The sequence below is a fragment of the Gymnogyps californianus genome, chromosome 1, assembly GCF_018139145.2.
Source record: "Gymnogyps californianus isolate 813 chromosome 1, ASM1813914v2, whole genome shotgun sequence".
In the NCBI taxonomy this organism is placed as follows: domain Eukaryota; kingdom Metazoa; phylum Chordata; class Aves; order Accipitriformes; family Cathartidae; genus Gymnogyps; species Gymnogyps californianus.
Window position 1 is genome coordinate 11,658,748 of NC_059471.1, and position 27,770 is coordinate 11,686,517.

General features: G+C 43.4%; 1 protein-coding gene across 1 annotated transcript; it reads right to left on the reverse strand.

Annotated features, from left to right (window-relative positions):
• Positions 1-6,879: 6,879 nt before the first annotated feature.
• On the reverse strand, positions 6,880-17,696 carry LOC127013676 (transmembrane 4 L6 family member 1-like). Its single transcript, XM_050892660.1, has 5 exons — positions 17,526-17,696; positions 13,975-14,040; positions 8,382-8,527; positions 7,415-7,601; positions 6,880-6,900 (listed from the first exon to the last, which is right to left on the reverse strand). Exons 1-5 carry the CDS (start codon positions 17,694-17,696, stop codon positions 6,880-6,882), a joined length of 591 nt encoding a protein of 196 aa, XP_050748617.1.
• Positions 17,697-27,770: the final 10,074 nt, after the last annotated feature.

Sequence of the window (27,770 nt, forward strand, 5' to 3'; positions counted from 1 at the left end):
TTTCTGTTGCTTAATTTAGATCATAGAGAGGAATACAGGCTTGATGATAATATTATTTGATCAAGTCCACAATCAGAAAAAAATAGAAAAAAATCAGAAAAAAATAGTGCCGCCTTGTAAAGAAACTGCCAAGTATTAGTTTGCTGTACTTTGCAGGGAAAGATGCAGTATGAAACAGCCGTAAACACAAAAGTCTTGAGAACTGGCTGCACAGCCTCTGTCTTTGGAGGACTACTGGCAATTCTTCTGTCTTCCCCTTTCTTCAGAAGATACCCAATCTTATTTTTCTGGGGAGCAGAGAATAAGAGGGTAGGAATTAGTGTTGATAAGAGCAATGGAGCACTGATGTGAGGGATAATACTAGCTTGGCTTAAAGGAGGGGAAATGTTATATTTTGTCTGACATGCAATGGTATGAAAATAATCCGTATTTCTCTAGGTTCTAGGCACAAGGCTAACACAGAAGATAGGGCTAAGAATTTGTCTGTTTAAAGTTGACTGAACTAAGCTCACAATAATGATCAAAATAAACCTAGGAAACGGTAAAAGATTTACCACTGACCAACTGAAGGAGCAGCTTGCTAATATTCAAAGCAAGCGCATTATCATTTCACTGCTGGAAACAGGCAGGAGAGCAAGGTGTTGTTAGACTCTGCAATAAAACTACAGGAAAGATACAGACTTTTTTAAACTACTTTGTGAAGCTCCCTTTAAACAGACATCATTCTGAGAAAAACTCATATATGTGTTAAGGAATTAAGTCGGTTACATTTGTTATAGACTTGCCATACCAATAACTTTTTAGTTGCCCTGTGAATCTTTTTCATCTGTCCAGGTATGGTTCTTCATAACCAATTCTATGTAAAAACTGCCCTATTTACAGCACTTGTTTGGCTTTCCTGGAAACTTGTGGTCATCTGTGGAGTGGGTAGCGCCTTTCCATGCAGAAATCACAGATTTCTTCATCACAGATGAAGTCTGAGCAGGGGTTCAAAAGCTCAGATCCTTAGGAAGGTTTTCTGCAGTGTGCCATCTCCTGCAGACAGCCAGGAGTAGCTGTGCATGGAAATGACAGTGGCACAGGTGAAGCATGTCCCATGGGCAGGGCATGGTAGGAACACACGGGCACACAGGCAATGGCTGCGGGAAGAAGAGGGGAGAAGTGCAGGAACCCCATGTTTTCTGTGACACCTCTCTGTACCAGGGAAAATAAGGTTTTTGGTAAGTCATGTGGTGATCTGATGGGAAGACTCTATAAGGAGTGTTTAAAAAAAGTGAAAATTTAAAAAGTGAAAATTAAAAAAGATGAAAAAGCCCAGGAATCAGATGATTATCCTGCCTTAGGAGAAATATTCCTTTATACTCAAATACTATTTTGACTGAGTGAGGGGTCTTAACTTTGACCCAATTATTTATGTACAAAAAGGGACACTGTGCATTTTTAAGGCACATTTTCTGAGTGGTAATTAGAAATGCTCCTTTTCATCTTAATTGCACCTGCTGCAAAGTTGTAGGAATTGCAGCTGTCAGTGGCAATGGAGACACTGGTTTCGCTGGGCTGTCTTCCTTGCTCAAAACAGGATGTTTCAAAAACTTTTAAAATGCTATTTACACACAGACACACACTAAGCTTTTTTCTATGAACAAACGTTTTGCAGCACGTTTCCCAGGCAGGAAAAAAAAGGGTTGAACGTGCACGTGGCTGGCTCTCAGCCCACTCTGCAGCCAGGCACTCCTGGGAGGAAATACCTGGCGTTGTATCCTTCATGTGGGGGTCAACTAAATTCAACATGTCCAAAGCAAGATTTGAATTCGTTCTTTGACATCTGCAGAGAACGTCAGGACTGACTCTGCTTTTTACCTCTCTTGGAAAAAAAAAAAAAAAAATTGGCAGGCATAAAAATCTGCAGGGATATTTCATTCAAAGACCCAGAAGGGTGGAAGGCAGATGTGGTAGGACAAAATGTAAGTGAAAACGTTACACAATAGGATGAAGGAGACTTAGAGAAAAAGTATGTGTAAAGTAGTTGGTCTGAAACTGGAGTAGTTTTGATGATATGCAGTGCATGGAAAAGAGATTGTAAAAGCATGAGGTTATACCAAGAAGACCAGTTCCTCACTGAATCTGTTGTTGTGCTCTTTTGCCACTAGATGACTCTCAGCTAATGCATCTATTTTACCAAAAAAAAGAAATCTCACTAATGGAGAGATGTTTGAGGCGGGCTTCACCTCCCTGCTCACGATGGAGGGCTGCAGCTTTGGGTGCCAGGTGCTGCGCTGCTCACTTCAAGCTCCCTGCGTAACCCATGGGGAGAAATATGCAATTTTAGGATGTGATTCACTGACCTATTTTAGGTCCTGTGAGGCAGGGCAAGGCAAGGGCAAATCTCAGTCTGTTGGACTCAGCTGCTTTTAAGAGCAGTGTTGCTGTACCCAGTAGATGTTTCAGGGCTTGATTTGGCTGCTCACGTAGAGATGGCTGATGCCACCTGCGATCTGAGGCTCTAAAGCCTCTGAGATGTCCACATGTTACAGAGCCCATGTGGGAGACACATGCCCTTCTGGAGCAGCAGCCAGGACATTCTGGTGTATCTCAAATGGTTCTGATTATCATGGGGGATACTCAGCTGAGCTCTTACTCTCTCTTTATTGCTTGACCTTGATGGAACAAACTCTGACATGGGTGGTTGATAAAAATAAAGGAGTTCCTGGAAGAAAGTGAGGAGTGTTTTGTGCCAGTGAAGTTTTCTGTCTATGGTGGAAATAATCTGCACCATAGTGAGCACTTACAGCTACTCAGCTTTGAAGCTAACCAACTGGAAGAAATAAAGATGGACAAAACAGTGGCCTCTGTGCCTTTGATAAAGCCCTTGCCCTGCCTTTCTGGGTTAAATGTGCTACATTATTGATGATGAGCTTTATTCGGCCCTCTGTGGCCCATGGGTTCAGGAGGAAAGGGGCACTGTGGGGTGAGAGAGGTCCTGCAGGGAAGGGCATTTCTGAAGGGTGGCTGTCCCCTGTCACTCCTCTGGAAAGGGACAAGCCCAATGAGCTGATGCTCTGTAGGAAATGAAATGAAGTACTCTGAGAATCTGGGAAGGTCTTTTCTTTTAATTTCCTTTGGGATTTTTTTTGTTTGTTTGCAAAGAAGTGGTTGCCGGTGAGGAGCGCCCTGGGAGGAGAGACACAGGGCTGGGGATCGGGCAGTGGAGCAGAGGCTGTGGCACAGGGAGGTCTGCGGGGACCGACCTCTCCACTGGTTTGCTTTGCTCTGCGCACCAAGAAAAACTGAGCACTGGGGCCTGAGGCGTCTGAGCTATTTGCATCAAAATGATCTGACAGTTCCTCTTGAAATGAGATGTTATGAAATTGTCTGTGGTTTTCAACCCAGGTATTTGAATCATGTCCTTGATCCTGGCAGCTGAAACACTGGATCATTGGTCTCCAAACATCTACAATTTTTCAGATGGTGTCCTTGGTCTTAAACTTTATTTCTGTCCCAAGTCAATCCCAGGAACACTTTTTTCTTTTCCAACCAACACAGAGTTGCATGTGGCTGATCTCCTGCATGAATTTCAAATGCAGAAGAGAGAGGGATAATTTGATTAGAAAGTTTTTTACTTTCTAGATATTTTTACTCCTTGTATGAGCGTCTGTGTGGTGAGACTGCATAGTCAGTAATAAATATAAAAATTCAACAAATATTTTGTCATTATTCCTGTGTGAGTTTTTGACCATTAATTATTTAAGGTTGATAGATATAGAGAAGACAGATTGATAGGTAGGTAGGTAGGTGGGTAGGTAGGTAGGTAGGTAGGTAGATAGATGATGAATAGAGATAAAAGGTAGATATAGAAGAATATTATGAGTTCCTTAGTTTTACTAAATTCTTCATGTGTACAATACATAAAACATTTCAGAGACAAAATACCTCTTTTCCTTTGTTAGGAGATTTCACTGAAATAATTCTTCCCATTTTGAAAAAAAAAAAACAAATTAAAATCTGTAGTAATCCCAATTCTGAAACGTGATATTTTTTCTTTAGTGAAGCCAACTCTGTCTAAACCAAAATTATTGTTATTAGTATTATGTAGCCATTTTCTTACAGGTCTCTGCAGCGCTCGGTGAGAAGAGCTGCCCCTGTTGCGATGTGCTGGCCAGCTCCCAGAGAACGCTCTGGTGACACAAGAGCTCAGGCTTTGACGTGTGTAAAAGGCAATTTGGGGGATCTGAAAAGCCACGAGCTGAAATGATTTCACTGAATTTTAGCCACCTTTAGGTATCTTGGTTACATTAATTTTTAGCATCCTTGTGTTTGCAAGAGATGGGCGTTTGCTTTGGTCACCCACACCTCTGTGTTGCTAGCTCCAGCTGAGATACTTCGGTCTCTAGAGATCTGCAAGTGGCTCTCAGGTGTGACATAGGACATGTGGGAGACCCTTGCCACCTTGAGTGGCATGTGGAGGCTGAGCAGGATGCTTTGCTGCACTTCAAATGGCACCAGATGGTCCTGTCTTGGGTGGACAACTGAATCTTGCCTGGAGAGGCAATTCCTCCTGCCTGCTTTAGACTTCTCTTTCAGCATGGGCTGGTGGAAGGCTGCCTCTCTCCATGGACTACGTGGCTTGGTGCCTACCCCAGAAAAGACTCCTTTTCAGTGGTTCAAGTTGGACAAGATGAATTTAACTCTACTTTCTGTGTTATTCCGTGTCTCTTCCTACCAGAGCTAGTTTGAAGTCACAAGTCCTTTAGGTCACACAAATCAAGCCAAAAAATAACTTCAGAATAACAATATTTAATATTTACATATATCAGTGAGGCCAGTGATCGCACAGTTGACAGGACAGAGGGTGTCCCCGTTAGCACACAGACATGACACTAAGCATCCCAAGGGCAGGACAGCTTGGAACAAGCAGATGGCAGCAGTACAGTGCATTTACTTTCCTGTGCTGGAGGTAGTGTGTGCCAGTGGGTACCTCTCCCTCTCCCAGTGCTGGCACAGCCCAAACTGGCTTTATCATAGAGATGAGAGTCAGGGAGACAAAACTAAAGGATGAGGGCAGGGCTGATATTTAGGGGCTGTGAAGAGCTCATAGAGCCCCTCTGCTGATAAAGGAGTCTCTCTTGGCCTGGCTACATGCTGAATATCCTTACTTCTAGCTGCCTCCTTGACTCTTTTCCTGGTTGAATCAGTTGGCTTTGTTTTGATGTCTGCTTTATATGGTAGCACTGTCCAGGCTTCACTGCTGACAATGAACATGAGCTTTTAAAGCTACCTGGCAGGTTTGGATGCACCTAGTCATGATTGCAAACTTCAACGAGTCTTATGCTTTTTTTACAGAAGGTTCTTTGAAGTTTTATGGTCAAATTTCCTGCTTCTAGGGGTGACGCTATGCTCCAAGGAAGTGTACATGTGCTCCTCAGCACAACTGGCATTTTCTTCCCCATTTTGTATAAAGCAGTTTGTGTGCTGCATTGGAGGACAGCACGACCAACCATGTGTGTCTGCAATAACTGTGTTCAAATAACTTGCTCCCATGCTACAATGCAGAAATATGAATGTTTGACTGAGAAAACATACATGTCTCTCTTTGAAAAATAGACTCCAAGTGCTTTAAATATATTCAGATTTTCATAACCGCATACATGCCTTAAGGATGAATAAAGATTATCTTACAGTTTGGCTGACTTAGGGAAGCTAGTGGCATGTCTGAGAATTAACCTTTGAGGAAGTCACTGAAATGATGGGCTTTCTGAAATTTGCCAGTCATGGGCTTTAGCATCAAGGGATTGATCTTGAGTGATGACGGGGAATTACGCAGTTCCTCATTGGGATTACTGTTGCTGTAACACTAAGACTGATGCAATTTTTTGCCTTTCAGATTATATCTCTTATTTGTTACTAAGCTGCACATAATCACTACCTTTATCGATTTAATGTTTACCTTTACCAGTTAATTGCTTGTCCATGTGATCTATTCTAGAACAGCCCTGTGTGGAAATTAGTGAGACTCCTATGCAGTCTCGTGAGGGCAAAATTGGTGCTGAGGTTCTCCTCCTTTTAGTTAAACCAGATATTGTTAAACTCTTGCTCCAAACCCTACTGTCTATATTGACCCAAATGCTCCTCCAGGGCTACCATGTCTCTCAGACACTCCTGAAGTAGATGAATTTTAGCCACCTTTAGGTATCTTGGTTAAATTAATTTTTAGCATCTTTGTGTTTGCAAGAGATGTAGAAGTGCACTGGACTTTGTCAAACACGATAGCAAGCTACCAAATGAGCACAAGGGGATTTGGCTCCAGGGTGGCTGAGGGAGGCTGAAGACCGCGTGCTTCAATTGCCTCTGCAGTGTCGCAAATGCTACTCAATATATTCTCTGTGTATCCTAATTTAAATCTGGGACTGCCTGGGTAGCGAGTTAATAGGAGCAGACAGGTGAGCTCAAGGTGGGATTTGTAGGGGACGGGAGGTAATTTACATCCAGCTAGAGAGTGCCTGCTTCGTGCAGCTGATAAATGCATACATTAACAACGGTTCAGTTTTCCATATACACAAGAGGGCAAATGGTGAGCTTTGATCTGGGGACCTTTGTGTTTTATACACAAGTATGGCAGTCAGGACCAGACATATTAGTGTTTTTGCCAATACCTGAGATTCAGCAGGAATATTTAGAGAGATGAAGATTTGGAGTCTTAGATCTAAATGATCTAGTCTTTTTCCACCCTCACTTCTTTATAAAAAATTCATGTTGCCCCATGAAACTCCTGAACATTTTGGGCTTTCTTTGTCATCCCCCCCTAAATACAGCACAGTGCACTATCCTTATTGTATGTGAATCGGCAGCTTGGGGCTTGTCCTGGCATTCCCTGTAGGTCATTCACATTCCAGAAATATTTGTCTGAAAGGCAATGAATGAAAGATGATTAATTAATGTTCCAGAGGGATATCAGACTTACTGCAAGCATCTTGTACAATGAAAATAAACAGTGAAAAGGAAGCAGTAGTGATAAATGAAATTTGAAAGAAGTTTTCTTCCATTTTGTAAAATGACATTTTTACTACTGTTGACCAGCTAAAAACACCTCTACTTCTCATCTCTCTCACTTACAGATGCTGACGGGTCATTACACTTTATCAAAAAGCCTTCTTGAATAGGAACGCAACCATGCAACTGAGTATGCCAATGCATCACACTGCTCCGCTGTTTTGAAATATCTGAGGACCGGGTTATCCCTGACTACAATGTGAGGGGGAGAGAGACAGTGTGCAAATGCATCTGTACTGCCTCAGCTCCCTGGAGGAGCTCATTCAGGGGCTGTGCAGATCTCTTTGATCAAGTACCATTCCCAGATCCTGAAAAATAGAAGTTGTAAGAACATAAAGCACTCTGATACCTTTTACTGCATACCAACCTTTCTTTTCTTCATACATGTGCCACATATGAAGCCGGTAAGTCCATTGATGACTTGAATAAAACAAAGAATAGCTTCAATCACACCAATGGCCAGGAGAATAGAGAAAAGGACGATATTCCAAAGGATGATGTTTTCAGGTTCTTTGCAAATGCTCCATGTTGTCTGGTTGAACAAATAATTGTCTCTGTGATAGAGAAAAATAATTGGCAATGTATTAGAAAATAAAAATTTGAGAATGCTTTCTGTATTTTCTGGCATTACATTTTCTGAACTTGATTGCACAAAGTGAGTCTCAAATTCTACTACAATTTGTAAAAGCTAGGGATTCTCTTCAGAATTGCCTTTGCAGAGGTGCAATTAATGACTAGGGAAGAGAGCCACATCTGTACTTCGTTGCATGCACAAGAATCTCCCTTTTGTTTTATGGCAGTGCTAATAACTAAAGAGAAAGGTCCCTAATGGTTTTAAAATGTGTCTCCATATTCTCCATTCCTGCTGTGGTATCTCAGCCCAGTCCATCCATCATCTCTAGCTCTGGCTTGAAGAGCGTGGTTGCCAAGGTTAACTTTAAAGAGTTAGAAAAGATTTTTGCTTTGCTTTTCAGAAGTAGGTAGAGTAGACTCAATGCATGATGATTTAACAGATTAATGTGGCATACTTATTGAACATTTCCTTTTGACTCCAGTGGGAGTCACAGCTCAGCAGCCTTTTGAAAGCGGGGTGCAACTTGCACAAGGGGCTGCTGACAAGCGCAACAGAAGAAACTCAGGCAGTTTGCCCAAAGATGATCCTTGGTCAAAGCGATGACCAGCTGGAACATGCTGGCTCAGAGAAATATGAATTTATTTGTAGACTGGGTGGACCATTGGTTCATTTTGGAAAAATTCAAATTTGCTATAAAAAGATGGGGGAGGAGGGGAGATTAGGGAAAGCAAAGTTGGAGGAGCCTGTAAATCATACTCACTCCAGAGTGTCGTTCCTGAAAGGGTAGAGGTATTCTCCATCACCTGTGTCACACAGAGGGCCCCCAATCAGCCCCAGTGAGGAGATGACCGCACAATATGCTCCTCCTGCAAATCCCAGCACAGCCAGAACCACTGACAGCAGCATCTGAAAGGGAAAAGACCTTCAACATTGCATGCACAGAAGCATTGAGTAGTATGCAAGCTTGCACTGAATGGGAAGGAAATGATCTTTATCTGTTTCTTACTATATGCTGAAACTCATAACAATAGTATCATATTTACGGGAATAAAAAATAGTTGACTTTTTCTGACTAGTGCAGCTATCCTAGACGTGAAAGGATTTCAGACTGTATTTGTTTTGCTTTTAAAAATGGGTAAGCCCAGAGCTTTAATTATTCAGAGTTTTATACTTGACCAATCAATTATGAAAAATCTGGTGGTCTTCTTTCAAAAAGCCCGTATGAAGCCAGTACTGGTTTGATGTGGTCCATATCATGTGCCTTGGCATTTCCACCTCTTCACCAAGAGCACCTTTCTCAGCCCTTGTACCAACAGAAACTAGCAAGCAACGACTGAACCAGGTATGAAAGCAACAGAAGATGCATTAGTTGTTTTTGCTAATTGATGAGGAATACAAAAGAGCCTTTCTTATTGCTGCTCTCTTTCATTTTGCAACAGCATGACATGTGGTTACCACTGCTTGTGTTGAGAAATCTAATTGTGCTGCGTGTGGCAACAAACGAGTGGTAACTTCGAATTGTATGTAATGCACCTGTACGTTTTACATTGGCCACTCCCACAGAAAAGTTACCTTTGCTCTGTTTTGGGGTAGTTTTCTATTAATGGATGAAATGTATCTGGTTGCTGTTTGTAATTAGAAACAAGAATCTCAGGCGGGTGCTACTGGTATTGTATCTGGGACAGGCTTCCCACTAGTCTTGTTAAGAGTCCCTGCCTGTGGTTGTTCACAACTCTGCCAAGAAGGAGAAGAGAAAAGGAAACTCTGGAGCAGACTGACAGAGCCAGGGGAAGACCTGGACTAGGGGCAAGGCAGCAAGACTGCCTCGGAGTCAGGGCAGAAGCACAGCTGAGGAAGCACATGAGAAACACTCCCGTCCATGACTTGGCTTTGAAGCCAAATACCTCTGGCAACATTTCCCTGTTGCCAGCAAATACCAGTGAAATCTAATAGCCCACAAGGAAGTAGAAACTTTCTCCTAATGCCAGCTGCTCCACAGAGTGCTGCATTACAGAGTCAAATGGAAATATCCACCATCCACGTTGCAGATTTGTAACATAGTCTTGAAAACTATTTACTATCTAAACATGTTCAAGCTGGTGAATGCAGTTTCCAACTTGCCAGTCGATGACATTACTGCTTTCTGTACAACCTTGCATGCTGCCAGTGTGTGAATTGACTCATCTTGTGTGTCCTTTTGCCTTTAAAGCAATCCTCGAGTTAGAAGTTGCTGGGATTTCTCATGAGATTTATTTCATCATAACTGATTAATAACTCTGTCTTTTTTTGCAAAGCTGGACACTCTTTATCTGCATGTTGGCTGAGTTGCCTCTTAGCAGAGTTTCATTGTCAGCAAAATGTAGGTAATTTAGTATATTGTCCCAGACCAAAGCAGTGCTGGGTTGTAGCTGGTGCACTGTCTCTCATAATAAGATCACCAGGCATGCCTTGCGGTGAAGGTGAGTGACTGATACTCTGTCTGAAACTCCTGCCTACGCTGAACCACTTCTCCCCACCTATTTTCTCATTTACTTCAACTGTGCATTCTGCATCTTGTTTGAAGGATCGTAATTATGCTAACGATTAGTTTTAGCACAGCATAGCAGTATGGGCATCCCAAACACAATTACGATAGAAAAAGTCAAAAGGTCTTTGGCTACTAATGTTTTATGATAGTGGTTAGTACTAGTACTACTAGTACTCATCAGTGCTATCTTTGATGACTATTCTTTGACACATGATTTTCTCATTTGAAATCTGTTGGCTGTATGGCTAGCTTCATCTCACCTATGTCCTTTACTGTGCACATGTTTATATAGACAAAGAATACTTGTCACTGAAAGAGGAGTCTGAAGTTGCTGCAGCTGTTAAATTGGCTCTCCTGGGCATTTTCTAGACACACAGTGGCATTTCCCCATTATATCTGCTCTTCTGGAGTCTTTTCTGGAGGCCTGCCCCATATTCTATGGAAATCCAACAGTGTTATTAACTATCGCGTCATCTCAACCTTTCAGCGTTTTCCCTAGCTGTACCATCTTCATTTATCACTTTTTTTGGAAATTTTTTATTTCCTCATTTGTGTCTTCAGTTGCAACATGAGGTCTAAGCTGGGCTGCTTGAGTTTGTTGAAATTAGTTTCCCATGGTGTTGGCCTGTTCTCTACCTCTTGCAAAAGTTAAGCTTATTATTTTTGCTGAATTTCTTTTAATGTTTTCCCTGCTTTATCCTTCACACAATTGAATTATCTCTGGTGAGCTGATGAAGACTTTTAGCATTCATTCTTTGAGCATTTGCATCAGCTGCTTTGGTGAAGTTACCAAGTTCCTCCTGTCCCAGCTTGTGCTGTTCTTTATTGCCCTGGTTCTTGTTTCATGCATATTTCTTTCTTCTCTGTTTCTTTCTCTGGAGGTGTTTTTTTGTGGAATTAATATCCTGTCTGGTTATCCAGATATCTTTCCTTATCTAGGTTTGTTTGTCTGGAAAGCTGCTATGGCTATTCTTGTTCTACTAGTAACTTTTAAGGAAGGCTTAGAGAGAAATACTGGAGTATGTTTGCTGATGCAACAACAGAAGCTGTATTTTGGGGCACCTTTTTTCCTCATTGTGCCAGTGCAGTGGATGCTTTCAGATGTGCACACGCTAAGCTGCAAGACACGGAAGCTTTCTAAATTTGTTACTGTCCAAAATTATTACTCCATAATGCAAGGACAAGAAGCCATCTAGGTATGTTTGCAACCAACAATTTAAAATGGATTAATGAAAAAACTTACTCAATGCAGCACATAATCACCATGAACTGGAGAACCCAATAAGGTGAATAAAAGGATGAGAAATTTAGTAATTATTATTGCTGGTGTTGATACTTCAGCAGCGTGTAAAGGCTATGATGAAGTCTGAAACTATTAAACCAGAAATTGCACAAAATATAATAGGATAGAGTCCCTACCCTGAGGAAAATTGTTATGTTCTGATTGAATAATAATTTTGATCAGTATTAGTTCTTTAGCCTTTTTTTTTCCCCTATGAAAAGCAATGCTGAGTATTCAGTGTAAAATATAATTTTATACCTAAGATCCCCAAAGCGGAAAGGTGGACAAACTAACCTTTGGATTACAGAGGCTCTTGAGTAGCTCCAGTGTGGGCTATTTCTCTGCCAGTAAGTAGAAGTTGGTGGACAAGCCACCAAGAGCTGGGTACCCCGTATCAGGTCCGCCCAGACCCACCTTGCAAGGAGCTCTGGCACCTTGGGAAGTTGCTGCTATCATGCATGTTTGAACCCATCCCAGGGCTCCTCTGCTCTCCAGCGCCTGGTGATTCACACCATATATACCTTGGGTATACAGCCCATACAGTCAGGGCATCTGAGTAACCCTGCTGTGGGTGTCTGTGCATTTCCTCCTGCTACCCCCAAAGCAAAGGTTCCCTGAGGTTTCTTCTCCTGAAGAAGCACATCATTAGCCTTCAGATCTCCCTGCAATACTCACCTCTTTTAATGCCATTCATAGCCACTCGCTCTTTGCACATGTCCCCATCTCATTTCTACATTGCGCCACATTCTGTTCAAACTGTAGAGTGACTTGTAGAGCTTCACCCCTTTCCACCTCAAAGAGATGGGCAATTCCCACAGTCCCAGAAGACAGCATTTTCAAAGATATACTGTCCTCACTGAGCCTATTCTCTAGTTTGGTTTGAGTAGCTTTATCACCTGGCCATCAGCTAGCTCTCTTTATACAAATATCGTAACACATAGTCAAACTACTTTCTCAACAATGTCTGTTGTATTCCGCTATAACAGCAAATAAGGAGGAAGAGGAACAGCTTGCAGGTAACTAATCGGTGATGGGAACGTGCAGACAGGATACCTGGCATCCATGTGCTGCTCCTAGGAATGGCTCAGACAGTGAAAGGGTGGTGGAGGAGAATGGAGGAGCGTGGGGGGTCTGCGGATGTGGGCTGCTGGATGGCACTGTGCTACCACCTGTGTTGGTGGGCCATGGCGGCTGAACCCAGCCAGTTTGGGGAAGATTGACTCTTGGCTCTGTAATATTTAGTGCTGGGATGAAGGACGGAGAAGGGAGACCTGAGATGCTGTGTGAACTGAGCCCAGTTCAGCTGGATTTCCCCTCGTGACTTACCACATTCAGCAGAGCGTGGGAACACCCACAGTATGGCTGTTTTTCACCACCGCTTTCTGCATCACTCAAAATCAGGAGAAGCAGCTGGCTCAGGCACTGGGTTCAGGGTGCCTAGGCTCACACCCCAGCTCTGCAACTGGCCTACTTGGCCATCATTAGCATCCTCGCTGTGCATGGGACGTTTGGTAAAATCAATGATGTAATAACATGCCCCTTGGGATGTACTTGCTGACATCCTAATGAAGAATGTTATTTTGGTATTATGAATAATGAATTAACTTAAGTAAAACAGTTTGAAGAGGTAAAGGTCTTCTCATGGATCAAACTAAATATTAATTGAAGAGTACAGGAGAGACATGCTTTATTGTATGGAATCTCTTGTTCCCGTCTGCTTCTGGGAAGGATGTAGACTAAAAAAACATTTCTAAGTCAGTTTATTCTTGCTAATAATGATAGCCACACACAAGTCTGTGCCCAGGGCTTGAGGATTAATGGAGATGCCTGTATAACATGTTGCTTTATAATATTTTTAATTATCAAGGGAAAAAGTCTCTCTGGCCTTTCTCTGGATGACAGAGAGCCCAAATTGCATTTGCACCTTTCATGTGCATAACACTTGAGCAAATGCATGCTATGGGTCAAAGCCTTCCGTGGGGACTAGCCTTCAGCAATCAGTGCTGGCTTCTTAGTGCCAGCCGCAGCAGCTCAGGCTTTTAGCATGGGCCTGCAAAGTAGGGGACCTATCTGTCCCTACAGAGGTAAGCAGGGATGAACCTGTGGAAAAGCAAACTGCCATGGAAGGGTATGGAGGAAACAGGACCAGGTGGAAGCAGAAGGAACAGGCAGCTGTCTCAATCTTTAGGTTTGCCTTGAGCAGGAGGAAGCTGGAGCCATGTTTTACTTTATGTGGGGTGAAGTGAAGTAGCTTTGTACCCCCTGCCCTCAGTGTTGTGCCTAAATGCTCCAGCACCTGCCCTGGATGAGTATGATTTCCCTCATGTCAGTGGTTGCAATATCATAACATTCTTGTTGGCTAACTGAGCTCTCAGCCCCAGCCCAGGGACGCTGTAGATCAAGCTCCTCTTCTGCATTTCCCTGACATGGCTGTTGATGGTGGTGTGACGGTTTGTCATTGTACATTTCCACCTGCTAAGCAGCCATTTAAGAGCTATTGCGCAAACCCTATAGTGCCATTTCAACACATAAATATCCACTTACCCCACATCTGTTAGCGCAACATCCTGCTCCGCCTGCTCCCAGCATCATGAATGCCGGCAAAATAACCTGTGAGAAAAGCACAAGTTGAATTGGTGTGCAGTACTTCTGCTGGAATGGTTTTTAAAGTCTAGGAGCTGGGGCATCATGTTCCTCAAATGCAAAACACTTTCTGCCTCTTCTCTGTGAGTTACACCTGCTTAGATGTTGGTGCTTGCTGGAGAGAAACTCAGGGAGAAGCATGGGATCACAGCTAGAGCTGGCTGGCAAGTTCTGGTACAGTAATTCTGATTGCTGAAGCTATACTGCTTCTTTTCAGCAGGGTTTTGTTGTTTTTTTTCAGGAACAAGTGTGTCAGTTTTGAGAAAATGGCATTTCTGCTCAGAAAAGCTGCAACACTGGAGTAAGAATTATGTCAGTTTAAATCTTCTGAGCATCCTGCTCTGGATTATAATTGGGAAATCAGTCTTAAACTTCCTGAAACACATCTGACTTTAGTTCTTTGTGCTAAGCTTCTGGAAAACTTACAAAATGAACTTCACTCCACAGGGAACTCTAAGTTCACATCAGCTTTCTCCATGGTAATTATCAGGTGGAGCTGGACTGATACAAAGAAGTCAGTAACCATCTGTGTCTCAGGATATAATGCCACCTTACAGAGGCACTCTGGAGATAGGAAAAGCTGCATTTAGTTTGGTAGCTAGAGGGCAAGAAAGCTTTTGTGGGTCTAGCTGTGCAGCCAGAGCACTCCTGCTGCCTTGCCTCTGCCCACCACTGCTTGTGTAGGCATTTCAAAGAGCAACGCAAGAAAATGAGTATTTGAGAAAGTAGGAAATGGTCTCTATAAAGTTAATGAAAGAAGGAGAACCCCCCAAACAAACAAAAAAGGTAAAAGCTGTAAAAACAGCCTGACTAGATGTTGGAGAGATATTGTCCCATGTAGGGCAGGAAGAGCAGATTGTCCATGGTAAATGAAGCCCAGAGAATTTATGTGTGTAGTGTGAATATCTCTGCTGTTAGACTATGTAGGACAGCGTTATGAAACCTGCTTAGATTTGCAGGCTCCTAAATATTTTTCAAAGGATTTGCTCTCCGTTGCCTTTTATGCACACCCCAGAGGCAGCCTCTAGCACCTGCAGTGGTCGCTGGACCACAGCTAGAGGCCTGCAAATGTAGAGCATTGAGGTTAAAAAGACGTTCCTCCTCCTGGAAAGAAGTCAGCTCTTAAATAATCACAGGTGGTCCCCAGGGCAGCCTCAGCCCCAGCGTGCCACTGTCTGGCACTCAGAAGGAGAGCTAATACCTCTGCCCATCAAACCAACACTCCCTTTCCTCCAGGGCTGTCTTTCTTCTTTGGAGGTTTCCCATCTAAGCTGTGAACACCTTTGTGTCATTTATTAGCCTGGCTCACGATGAAGGGTTTGCTTGGCAGCTTTCTTTTTTTGCAGTGCCTCATTATAAACACCTGCCTTTTGACATGGGAATGAGAATTTTCTAGATTTGGCTGTTGTCAGTAAAATGAGGGGGGTGTGTGAGCCATGGCTCAGTCAGGCATTTCCCGGTGTTGCACATAGGCTTTCCATCAGGAAAGACGTTACTATGACACATGGAGCCAGTCTTCCTCTCTTTACACCCTAAACTTTTGAAATAAGGAAATGGAGAGGTTTTCTCGTCATAGAAATTTCCATTAGAGAAGCAGCAGAGGAGGAGGAAAGGGTGGGGCTGGCTGCTCAGCCAAAAAGTGCGCTGATGATCCAGGTATCAATCTACAGATGAAGCTCCCAGGTGGAGGCAGGTTTTCTGGCTCACAGAGCCAGGCCAGGCTGTCATGAAGTTTCCCCCACAGTCCTGGCTCTGGAGGCTGTGTCCTGGTTACAGGGAGATTCGCCAAGATCAGGCAACCTGTTGGCATGACTTCCCTGAGTTTCCTTTGGGGAGAAGCTGGGTGCATGGGGAAATGCATTGCAGCCTGGTCTGCCCTCACTGTAGAGTCAGGATACGGACCAGGCTCCAGTCATGGGGCATTCTGCCCTTTGCTTAGCTCCCTAGGAGACCCAGAAGCCAGTCTTCATTTTTCCATGCTTCCAGCACCTGGAAAATGGAGCTAACGATAATACTTTCTTTCCTCTTCTCTTCACCTGTGGGCATTTGTCATGCTGTTTTCTGGAAAACACATACACTCAACAGCATTGTCTGTGGATCAATAATTACTTCTAATGCTGTGTTTTGAAGGTCAATGCAAATGTTTCCTCCCCCGTCACTTGCTGTTCTCATTTTTGATGTACATGGTACTGGCCACAGGCAGGCCTCTGTGGAAGCCTTAAAAGAAGGCACATTTTCAATAAGCCTGTGACGCTCTCATGCCTAACATCTGCCTTTCCTTTCATTGAACGCCAATGACTCCTCGGCTTGCAGTGATACGAATTTTCCACAGGTCTCTCATGTAGTTCCACTTCTTCCTTCAGGCTTCCTTCCACAAACTCATGTTTACGTTCAAGCTCAGAATGAGTAACAGGCTCAAGTGGTAGCTGGAAGAAGACACAGGCAAGCTGCTGGTGGAGAACAATTTATGAATGATCTTATACCATGTTTCTGCTTTGGGAAATATGAGTCTGAACTACATCCATTGTAGCTTTTCCATAGACTTAAGTGGTAGCTGCATCATAGCCTGACTGTGAATAAGATTTGCTTTTTTCTAAGTTAAGTATTCTTAAACATTCATTTTTTTGACATACAGGTAGCCAGCTCTGTGCCAGTTTACCATCTGCCTAGGCTGCATAACAGCCAGTACTTGTCATATGCATGTTACTCACTCAGCTTTTTATCTGCACTTGGGTGGATAATTGGAAGAGCGTAAAGGGAGCAGGCTTTCTAATGAACTGGAAAGATCAGTATTCTCAAACATGTTCCCTTCTAGTTATGGATATTCACATAAAAGCAATCTTTCCTGAGTGGTGGAATGGAGAATTGGTTATAGAAGAGCATACACAAACCAGATCAAACCCAAAAAGAGGTAGGTGGGTGTGGGGGAACACAGGGGACATTTGGGATTTAAGCCATTTGCAGCTCCACATTTGTTGAGTGTTGGCTGGGTCTCTAACGAACACCTACTGAAACATGTTGCACTTTTGCCTGTAATGTCTTTTGTGAATTATGTGAGCATAAAGTCAGTTAGAGGAGTAACGAGGGGGTGCAGGATAATATGAAAACTCACCACCTCCAGCTGAGCTTAGGACCTCAGCTTTGCTTTGACTCATGGAGGATGAACACCCATGTCACCCTTCTCCACAGTGAGAAGTCAGTCCTATTGCTTCCTCCTGACTTGGAGTCCTGATATTTATTTCAAGAATACCTTGTATTCTTGTGATTAGGGACTTTTTCAATCTTGAATGCACTTTCTCAGTCCTGTACCCAGCTTCCCAGTTAAGCTGCTCACATGTTTACGCAAAACACATTTCTGTGACTTTTTTTGTTAACAGACGTTTTCTTAGCCCTGAATTTAAAACAAAACAAAACAAAACCCATAAGAAACAGTAGCAACACTTCTCTCTTACCAGTATCCCAGCTCCCAGAATGCCATGGAAAAACCAGACCAGATCGGTTATCTCGCTGAGCTGCAGAACTCGTCCATTGGGGAAGTACAGGAGGATGTTGGAGACTATGGCACATGCCGCCAGTGGGAACAGGGTGATCCCAATGCACTTCGAACACTTCCCCGTGCACATTGTAGCTCTCTGCTGAGGAAAGACATAGGGAGGTTTGGGTTACTGCAGCGCAGGGAGCACGGGATTTCAGCAGTTTTCTTCTTTAATGAAAGAAGAATCAGTTTTGAAGCAAGAAATGTTCCAGTTAAGACTTACACAGATAATCCTGGTCTACAGAGCCTGTTCCCTTCAGAGACTTTATTTAAAATGGAATTATTAAAAACTGGAATGTTTAATTGAATTTATTTAAAATACTAAACATGTGTTTGTATGAAATGAACAGAGAGTTTCATTTCAGTTGTTAATGGACAATTGTCTGTCTATTTGGAACACCAGTAACAAAATCATGGCCACACAAACTGGTACCCCAGCTGGCAGACTTCATGGTGGGGCTAAGGCCTTGGGTAGAAGGGGAGGTGGATGCACTGGGTTGTCTGGGACTGCTGTCTTGGGAAGCTGATTTGAGATCTCCTGCACTGAAGGTCTAGAAGAGCAGGAAATGACTGCCAGGAATGCCATAGAAACGTTCAACCCTGCCATGGCACTGGGGCAGGTAGGGGAGCCTCACCAGGGCCCCTACCAGCTTCATTTTCGCTATTTATTTCAGTCAAAAATACACTGTCAGCAAGAACTGGAGAAACTTTCATTACTGTTTCCTGTGACGTGCTTATTCTGCAGATAAGGGTAGATAAGACTGTGGGTTACGGGGCTGTTTGGCACCCACCCTAAAATATCTGAAAAACTGGAAGCATGTCTAATCCTGTGGCTATTTGCTAAGGGCAGGTCACAAAGCCATCCCACCTCATTTTCAGACATCTGCCATAACGTGTAAAACGGCAGCTTAATATTTCACAGTGGTCAGGTTCTTCTTTTAAAATCAAAGAATCAACATAAATGAAGCACTGGTTGAAAAGGATCTCTGCAGGTCTCCAGTCCGACCTCCTCCTGAAAGCAGGACTACCACCAACACTAGGTCACTCTGTCAGCCATGGCTTTGTGTAGCTGAGCTTTGAAACCCCCCAAGGATGGAGCTACCACTACCTCTCTGGATGATCTGTTGCAGGGCTGCCCCAACCTCTTGGTGAAAAAGTCTTTCCTCATGTCCAACCTGAATCTCCCAAGCAGTAAACATGGCTGTTACTCCTTGTTATATCCTCTCCCACCACTCCATCACCTCTGTCACTCCCTTCCAAGTTTGTTGTAGGCTGCTATTAGATCCCTCTTCACCAAAGTGAACAACCTCAGCTCATACTGCACCCACACTGTGATCTATAGCCACAGAGAAAAGGCTGATCAGTACAAAAGTGGATCCACAGATATTTCTCCATGTCAGGTTGGAAATTTCAGACTACTGGGTCAGAGATTACTGAACTTTCACACTGCCACTAACTTTATGGTACAAACATCACAACTTCTTCATGAAGTTTTATCATAGCTTCACTCCAGCTCAAGGCTTTCAAATGCATAAAAATACAAAATATCAATCTATGGGTTTCTGTCCTCAGAGAAAGCTGACAGTTTATGACAAAGATGGCTTTGCTCTCCCATGAGCAAGTTACAAAATGTAAGAGAAGGAAGACGATCTGGACACACACCATTTCAGTACACACACCTGTGTTACACACGCACACACACAGCCATGTACGTGCGCATGCCTACGCTTGCTACATGCAAATAGTCTTTGCAATAACAGAGGCAGTAAACAGTGAAATGTCCCTCAATTTAGTCATGTGCATTGGCTAATCCTGAAAGTTTTGTGACAGAAGTTGATGTTGAGAAGGTATTAAGCAGGCTAGCAGTACAGAAATCAATCAAGGTTGGGTTCCCAAGCAAAAAAGCCCAGGTGAAAGACAGTATGAAGATATTTGAGAAAGCCAGAAACCGGCTGAAACCGGCTTCGTTCACAGAACGAAGACAGAGAAGAGGTGAGGTAAGGCATGAAGAAAGACCAATGTCCTCAGAGCTCTGTAACTGAGAGGGATAACAGAAAGACTTTATGGGATACTGTATATTGCTGTGAGGTAGCTGAGACTGCCAGAGACTTCTTCTGAGTTTGCATTTCTATAGCAAAAAATTTGCATTGTTCTCTGCTGCTATGAGTTTAATAAGAGCACTGTGCTTATACGCCTTTTCTTCTGAGCACTTTACAATCATGTAATGCTTTTTAATCCAGCTTTAAAACAAGTTAACTGGCATTAAACTATTCCAGAAGGGAACATTTTTAACAGAGATGCTTCTTGGTTTATGGTCATTACCTATTGTTTATATAGTGCTCAAAATTTGGCAGGGCATTTTGCAAGCCTCTGGAAAAAGCCCCAGCTCAAAGAGATAAAAATCTAAGCAGGCTGACAATGTGCAAATGAAAGATGAAGTGGGGAGGGAGTGGAGGGAAGTGAAAAGAGTATTGGATATTTCACCCGTCTTTCTCTCAAATACCCAATGCATTTGCTATTTTTTTACACTGAATTTTGCTTGTCTGCTTTCCCATCTCATTCCAGCTTTTGCTTTTCCATATGTTTGCCCAACCTCACCTACTTCCCCTCTCCAGAGACAAGCAAACAAGCACAGGCACAGCCTGGCCTCCTTCTATGAAAGCTAAATCTTGTAGGCGAGTCATAAATTCTCTTCTGCATCTTTCATACATAGCCGGAGGGCCCAATTCTCACCCAGTGCAAAGCAACATGATGCTGCTTTGGCTGGAAGAACAGGGGTTTACAGCCCATTCTCTCTGACCTATCTCAATACCACTTCAAACTGCAAGGAGAACTTACCTAAACATCAATCAACAGACCTAGCAAGAGCCTCTACCACCAAAATCAATGCCGCTTTACTACCTGTGTACATCAGAGGATCTGACTGTGTTATTACAGCTTAGGAAAACACTCTGGATTGCCAGAAGCACTCAAAACACTTTATTAATTCAGCAAACAAAAGCATTTTCTACAGCTTTGTTAAGCAAGGCGGCTAGAGCAAGCTTCTAATTTTTAACTAGGATTTTAGAAAGTTTCGCTTTTTAATGCTGAGGGAAGCATGTAAATACTTTTGCTTACCTTCTACACGGGGCTAAGATGGCCTCCAGGCTCCAGAGTTCCCTGCAGTCGGCTTCAGGCTTTCCAGCTCCTCTCTCCTGGAGCGTGGTGGTCTGAGGGAGGCACAGCGATGTTTTCGGGCGATGGCCTCTATTAAACAAATAGCTGTTTCTCTCTGGAGAATGAGGAAATACCCCAAGTTATCCCTGGTTGGCCAGCGCGAGGTTGGCGTGTCACCCGGTGTTATTGATTATTTTAAGGCAGTGTTCCAGTGGTCAATGCCTTGGCCCCCCAGGACACGCAGATCGGAGCAGCGGAGACCTTTTTACTGCTGCAACCATTTCAGCTGTGCAGTTTGGCAGAAGAGGAAAGGCAGGAGATGGCAGGCGTGCAAGCGCGCAAAGAGGAACAATGGGTGCATGGCAGAAAATGTGGTTGAAGCACGAGGTGGTGGCACAGCAAAGTCTGGCCATTGGTGCGGAGTTGTCTTCTGCACAACGGGTTGCGGCTGTTAAAATTCGGCACCGACTTTGCTCCAAAGCGTGCTGCTGGGAGAGCTGGGTGAGGAGAGTGGGGATGGGAAGGGAAGGAAAGAAAGTTCTCAATAAGACAGGGGAAAAAAGAGGGAGAAGGACAGAAAGGCTGGAGAGAAGGGAGAGGTGTGACCAACGGAGGAAGTAAGGAAAGAAGAACACAATTCCAAGGAGGAGAGAGTGGGAATATGGAAGGGAAACTGAAGATTCGCTTTGTCAGAGGAGAAGAGAAAGGTAGAAGAGACACTAGGGATGGGCCAAGAAATGAAAAACACAATGAAGATTATGAAGAAACATTAAAATTAAGCTGGGAGAAGACTCATACTGAGGAAAAAGGGACTTTCTTTTGCAGAAAATGTGACAGTAATAACCATAAAAATATGTCCAAACACTAAACCATATAAACATATACGTTACTTGATAGGTTAGATTTGGCCCCAATCATGCTGGGAATATGCTCAGATCCCTCTCTTCAACTGAAAACATCCCCCCTCTGGCAGGCACCTGCTGTTGCCTTGTTCTCAACATCGAGATTGAAGGATGACTTGATCACAAAAACTTTAATGAAAGGGGCACATGATTGAAAGCAAAAATGCAAAATATTCCACTCTCCACTCTGCCTTCTTTCACCTTCGTTCTCTAATTTCACTATGAAAGATTGGTTGTGTAGGGTGGAATTCATCTCAGTTGACTTCGGATGTCCATGAGGTAGATGACACCCTAGACTGCATTTATTCCTAGTGAGAGAAACTGACGCTTTTAAGGAAAAAAATCACAAGATCTATTTTAGGCGTTACTGTAGGGTTACAGTAGATCATTAATGGTGCAAGAATCTCAACACTTGTTCAGATCTAGATGTTGGCATCTGTGGTCAGATGAATCGCATCCATGAGGACTACCAGCGTGGCAGGGTGGCTGCAAAAGCACAGGGGCAAAGCCTGGGACTTCAGTCCCCATGTTGCATATTTAATACCACCAGCGTCAGAGGATGCAGGGAAGGTTGTCTTCATCACTGACTCACAGCCAGTGAAAATCTTTAAAAAGCCCATAGAGTGATCTCAGGCAAAGAACTGTCGTTACAATATAGATGGCAAAAAGGCGGGAAACTGAGCTGAACCCACTGAACCCAATGCCCCAAACTTCAACTGACATCAGTGGCAACAGCATTTCCCCGTGTTTTTTGTGGTGGTGTTTCAATCCCAAAGACAAGGAACAAAGTAAGTCTCAGACAATTTCAGACAGGGCAAAGGCACAAGGCCTAATGGCATTTAAAGCATTGAAAGAATTAAATTGAGAACAACTTGAAAACCATCAACAATTTGCACTGACAGCTGGGGCACCTGGGGAGGACCTGCCAGCTTATGTAGAGAGTTAAGAAGCAAATAAGGGAACTTCATAATGATACTTAAGATGAACTCTCCCCCTAAATCTCATATCCTGGTTGCTTGGAGCTTTTATATACTCTTACTCTATAATATCTCTAAGGTACCACCTTTCCCATCCTCACATAGCTAACAATCTCATTTGGGCTCAGCATCCTTGATTTGGATTCTGCTTTTCTCTGATTTTGCCCGGCTCATAGCCCTCCAGGGTGATGTGCAGGGCTCACCTCTGTAGTTTCTCATCTGTACTGTATCCCCAGCACTAAACATTCTTTTACTGACCTTTTTAAGTTTCTTCTCTTCGCCTTCCAAAGCCTATCCCATAGGCCTACCATACTTCATCTATCACTTATCATCCAGCGTCTAGACTTGATACCTAGACTTGATTGTGTTTCTTAATTTCAAATACCTCTCAGTGCCATTCTCCACTGAATGCTTAATAATTTTTCAAGCAAGTGCACCATGAGCAGAACAGATATTGTATTAGTTTTGTGGTTTTCCATTTGCCTACAGCAATCTGTTGTCTTTTGTTCTACTACATAGATTTTAAACTGTTTGGGACAAGTTCAGTGTTTTCATCTATGTTTGTACAACACTTTGTGCTCAGGGGCTTAACCAAAGACTAGCGCTTCTAGCCATTACAGAAAAATAAAAATACTGGTAAGCTGTATTAAACACAATTCTCTTACTGCTTCAAGAATATTTTTAGATTTGCTCGTTACTGAGTAGGATCTGTATTCAGTCTTTGATGAGATCTGAACTAAATACTGCTCATTGTGAGGTACAGAAGGAACACCAAAAAGAAAAGCACAATAAAAGTCTGTATTACCATCAGAGAGCCTGACTCCTACCTGTTTTTCTGAAGTGATAGACTCATCCTAAAGAAATGAAAAAAACAAGCTCTAAAACATTTAGAAAAACTGAGTTTTGTCTGTGAAGTGTTTAGTGGCTAAGCCGAGTATATACGATTGTGTACATCTATTTTTCCCCCTGCAATATTGACTTTGAAAGCAATGAAAGCATTTTGTGTTCCACTGATCAATGCCTCCTGATTATATTGACTTACTGTACATCAGCTCTGGTCCTCCTTTCATTTCTATCATTTTAACCATAAACTCTTTATTAATTTTCCTGTCATACATAGTAGCACAGGTACTGAGAGAGGAAATGTAAATATGCAAAAAATCTTTTTCATCACGCTGGAAATGAAAACCGTTCCAGCCCTACAATTTCCCTGGATGGTGCAACGTGTGAGTTGTTAGAAACTGAAGAATTACATCCCCGTGCAGGTTTTTGAAGGGCATATCTGACTGCCCACTTACTCTATTAATAGATCTGCCCCATTTGGAGTGCAGCTGCAGTGCGCTAATGAGAAAATGCCCTTTTTGCTGTTGATAGGCTGTGTAAAAAGGAGCCAGGCAGCTCTGTTCTCATTTATTCTAGAACAAATCTTAAGTGGTTCCTCTGAAGTCAAAGCTTTATTCCAAGTACACAGTGACACTCCACTCAATTTAATTTATTCCACTTTCGCACCGTGACACAAATTCTCTCTTGCTGCTGTTTCCTATGACACTTTGCTGTTAATGTTTTCTTCAACTGAGGGAAAGGGAGGTTGATTTTCCTGAGGAAGAATCAGGAAGCAAACTGCTGTTAAGAGGCTTTTTCCAAGATGGGCTGACTCTGAGAAGGTTCACGAGCTTGGGCACTGCAGATGAGAACCTGCCCTGGAGCCTCAGCTGGCTCTCCCTGCTCTTGCAGCAGGTACCCAGGTTAACATGCCTGCTTGTACCCAGGAGCGTGCAGATGCCTTGTTAAGGTAGAAACAGCAAGGTGGAAATGACAGTACCAGCCTTATTCAGGTTTTCCTTTATCCAGAGCACCCCAAACCCACATAACCCCAGCCAGCAAAAAGCCGATTGCATGGCAAGAGCACCGAGGAAGATGAGGAGCAGCTCAATGCAAAAAGGCTCAAGTCTTGAATCAGATCAGAGATAGCCATAAAAAATAACATTAAATAATTGAGTGGTGCAGGTTATGGTGCTTATATTAAGAATATATATGAGTCTGAAGAGGTGGAATGGAAGTTGTTCTGGACCAAGTTTGAAATAATAGGCTCTCCACATTCTCTGGGAGTATATTCACTCCACAGTACCATCACACATGGGTGGTCCTAACACACAGTATATGCTGGACAGGCACTTCACAGAAACAACAGCTTAAATGTCGTATGGATGGATCTTTCCTTCTCTTCTATTTTACCTGTTTTTCCACTTTATTTTTTTTCCTTCTTTCTTTCCCCTTGTCTCTCCTTTTTATGCATAACCCCCTTTCCTACATACTTAGACTCTCTCTCTCCTCACTGAGATGACATCCTGCTGAGCACAGGTTTCCCCCTCTGATGGCAGCACAGCCATCATTGCCTCTGGGGACACCAGTGCCACTACTAAGAGACAGCCCTTTAGGAATAAACCCTGTGATTATCAGTGACTCTGTGAGCCTGGGGCACCCCAAGGTTGCACAGCCAATGCTCTGCAGAAGCACCTGCTGGGATGAGGCGGAAAGGTGCTGAAAAAACACCCAGTGAGCTCTGCCCATCCAGCAAAGTATTACCCACTGCCTGCTTGTGTGTATGTATGTTCATCTGATTTATCGCAAAGCTCATTTCATTTAATTACCTGAGTGTTTTGTCCAGGGACAGCACTGTGCCAGCCCGACTGTTTTCTAAAATGGCAATGAACCATGACCTGTGGCCAAGGGTTGTTTGTGCTCCTAACACAGAACAACACTGTCACTCTCCAATATTAAAATAATTAGAGGTTTGTGCTTTCATTTTGCTAGTTTCGTGCAACACTTCTTTCTGGTTTTGGCTGAAAGACATTTCTCATCCTTGTGTTTTGTCATTGAGGTTTGTCCAAGTATGTGCTTAGGGTGCAGGTGAATTAGGAGCTAAAAGCAGTACCCACTGGAAAATGCCCCTATTTACCTGACCAAATGGGAGAAATGTTACTTCTTCTGGTGATCCTTCTCCTCCCTTCCTAACTTGCCCTGAACTGCCCTGAGTCTCTCAGGAAGCCTTCAGTAATGAAGAGTAAATATTGGGAATATACTGAAGAAACATGGGTTTTGTCAAAAAACACTCATTGCATTTTTTAGAGCTGTTTGACATTGTCAGGAGGGAAGGTTTCTGTAGTCCAGGGTGGTGGTTTTGGTCAGACTGAGAGACATGTGGCTTGGCCAGGTAACCTGCGAGAGATTAAAAGCTCCCGTGCGAGGCTGAGGCACCTGGAGCCGTGACTCCCACCAGAATGAAAGAGGAGGGCAACAGCCGAGAGGTTAGAAGCGATCGTTAAGTAAGTGCTTTGTTATTGTAAGGGGGACTGTCCTCTCATTAACCATCCCCATCTGGTTTTGTGCCAAAAGAAAAAAAAAAGGGAAATTAATACTAGTTGTGTGTGCATAGCTGTAATGTGTCAAACATGTACATGACATCAGGTTTGTAGCCAGAATTACTGCTTGCTACTAAATGTACTTACTACTTACTTTGCCTGTATCGGAGAAACTGATATATATGGAAAAATTGGATGAGCCTTTGGAAATACAGCTGGGCTTCAGATCCTGAGGTCTGTCTGATTTTTCCAGCTGGTGCTGGCTAGTTGAAGAAAGGACAATCCATCCTCTTGCTGACCCTGAAGTTATCAGTTTGGGCCCGCTGTGGGACAGAATAGTATTTTAAATCTCCACATATCTTATGTAGCAGAAGGGCCCAAGGCAATTAGGGCAGTATTTTCCAAAGTAGGAAGTGCCTTTTGACATTTTTTAGCACTGCTTTGGTTTCTGAAAGGGATTCTCTGCTGGCACAGACAAAGGCATCACAAAATTTTCCTAGAAATGAAGCAATCTCCATCTTCAAACTATTTATACTTTTCTGCTCCTATGTCCATTGGAAGGCAGTTTCAAGGCTTTTTTTTAGGGTGAGGGGATGTTGAGGAAGGTGGACTGCAGGCATTTTTGTTCGTTGTCTAAAATTAGGTACCAAAAGGAGACATAATTAAAGGTCCTTTCTGAAAAGATGTGAACTGTCTGTCTCCATCCTTGGAGATATATCACCTCCATCCTTGGAAATATTGAAAAGCCATCTGGGCATGGTCCTGGGCAGCCTTGTCCAGGTGGCCTTGCTTGAGCATGGGGGTTGGACCAGATGACCCCTGGAGGTCACTGCCAACCTCAGCTGCTCTGAGATTGTGTGGCTCTGTGAAGGACTGTGATATATCAGAGAGGGATAGCAGCACAGCCCTAGTGTGGCTCAGGGGCAGCTGCACTGCCCTTTGCACCGAGCACTGTGGTCACGTTAGCAGCGGTGGCACTGTGCTGCCATGGGGTTTGGTCCTTGGTCCCTATAGCAGAGCTGGCTTGAGTTTGTAGCTCCTCCACAGCCGGCATGAGGAAGACATCAAAAAGCTAGACTTAAAAAGATGAGCAAACTGTCCGGCATATGCTGCTGTCATTCCTCAGTGGTGTAATCCATGCTTTATATTAGGGTGTGGGCCTAAATTGAGCTAAGGGCAGGATGTGCATTAACTCTGCGATGACAGCAGGTCTCCAGAGGCTGGGGAGAAAGGCAAGAACCCGGGGAAGGGTTAAGAGGGAAGATACTGGGTGGAGACAGGATCATAAAAGAGCTAGGTGAGAGATGAACCCACACACATTAAAAAAAGAAAAACCTGGAAGGCTTCCTCCAGTAGGCACATCTCGCCCTGTGCAATGCCAGGGCTTCGTGCCTCTGTCTTGCCCCACTGGCGGCACAGGGAGGCAACGAAACACGATGTCTGTGGCCATTAGAGGGAGCTTGGTGAGAGCCCAAGGATGAAATGCAGACCTGGAAAGCTGAAGCAGTGCATGGAGGACAGCTGGTTCAGCATTTTAAACCTATTTTTGATATCCTTAAGACGCTTGTATTATTGTATATGGCTATTATGAGTTAAGGATGCACTTCCCTATGACCTGCCAGAAACACTGCTGTTTCTTCCTTGCAAGAATTGCTTTTTGAAAGAGGCTGGGATTCTTTTAAGAGTAGTTTGATAGTTTTATAACAGCGCATGTCTGGTGGTAGCTTGCATCAAGCATCCTCATCCCACGATAAGCTCACTAAAA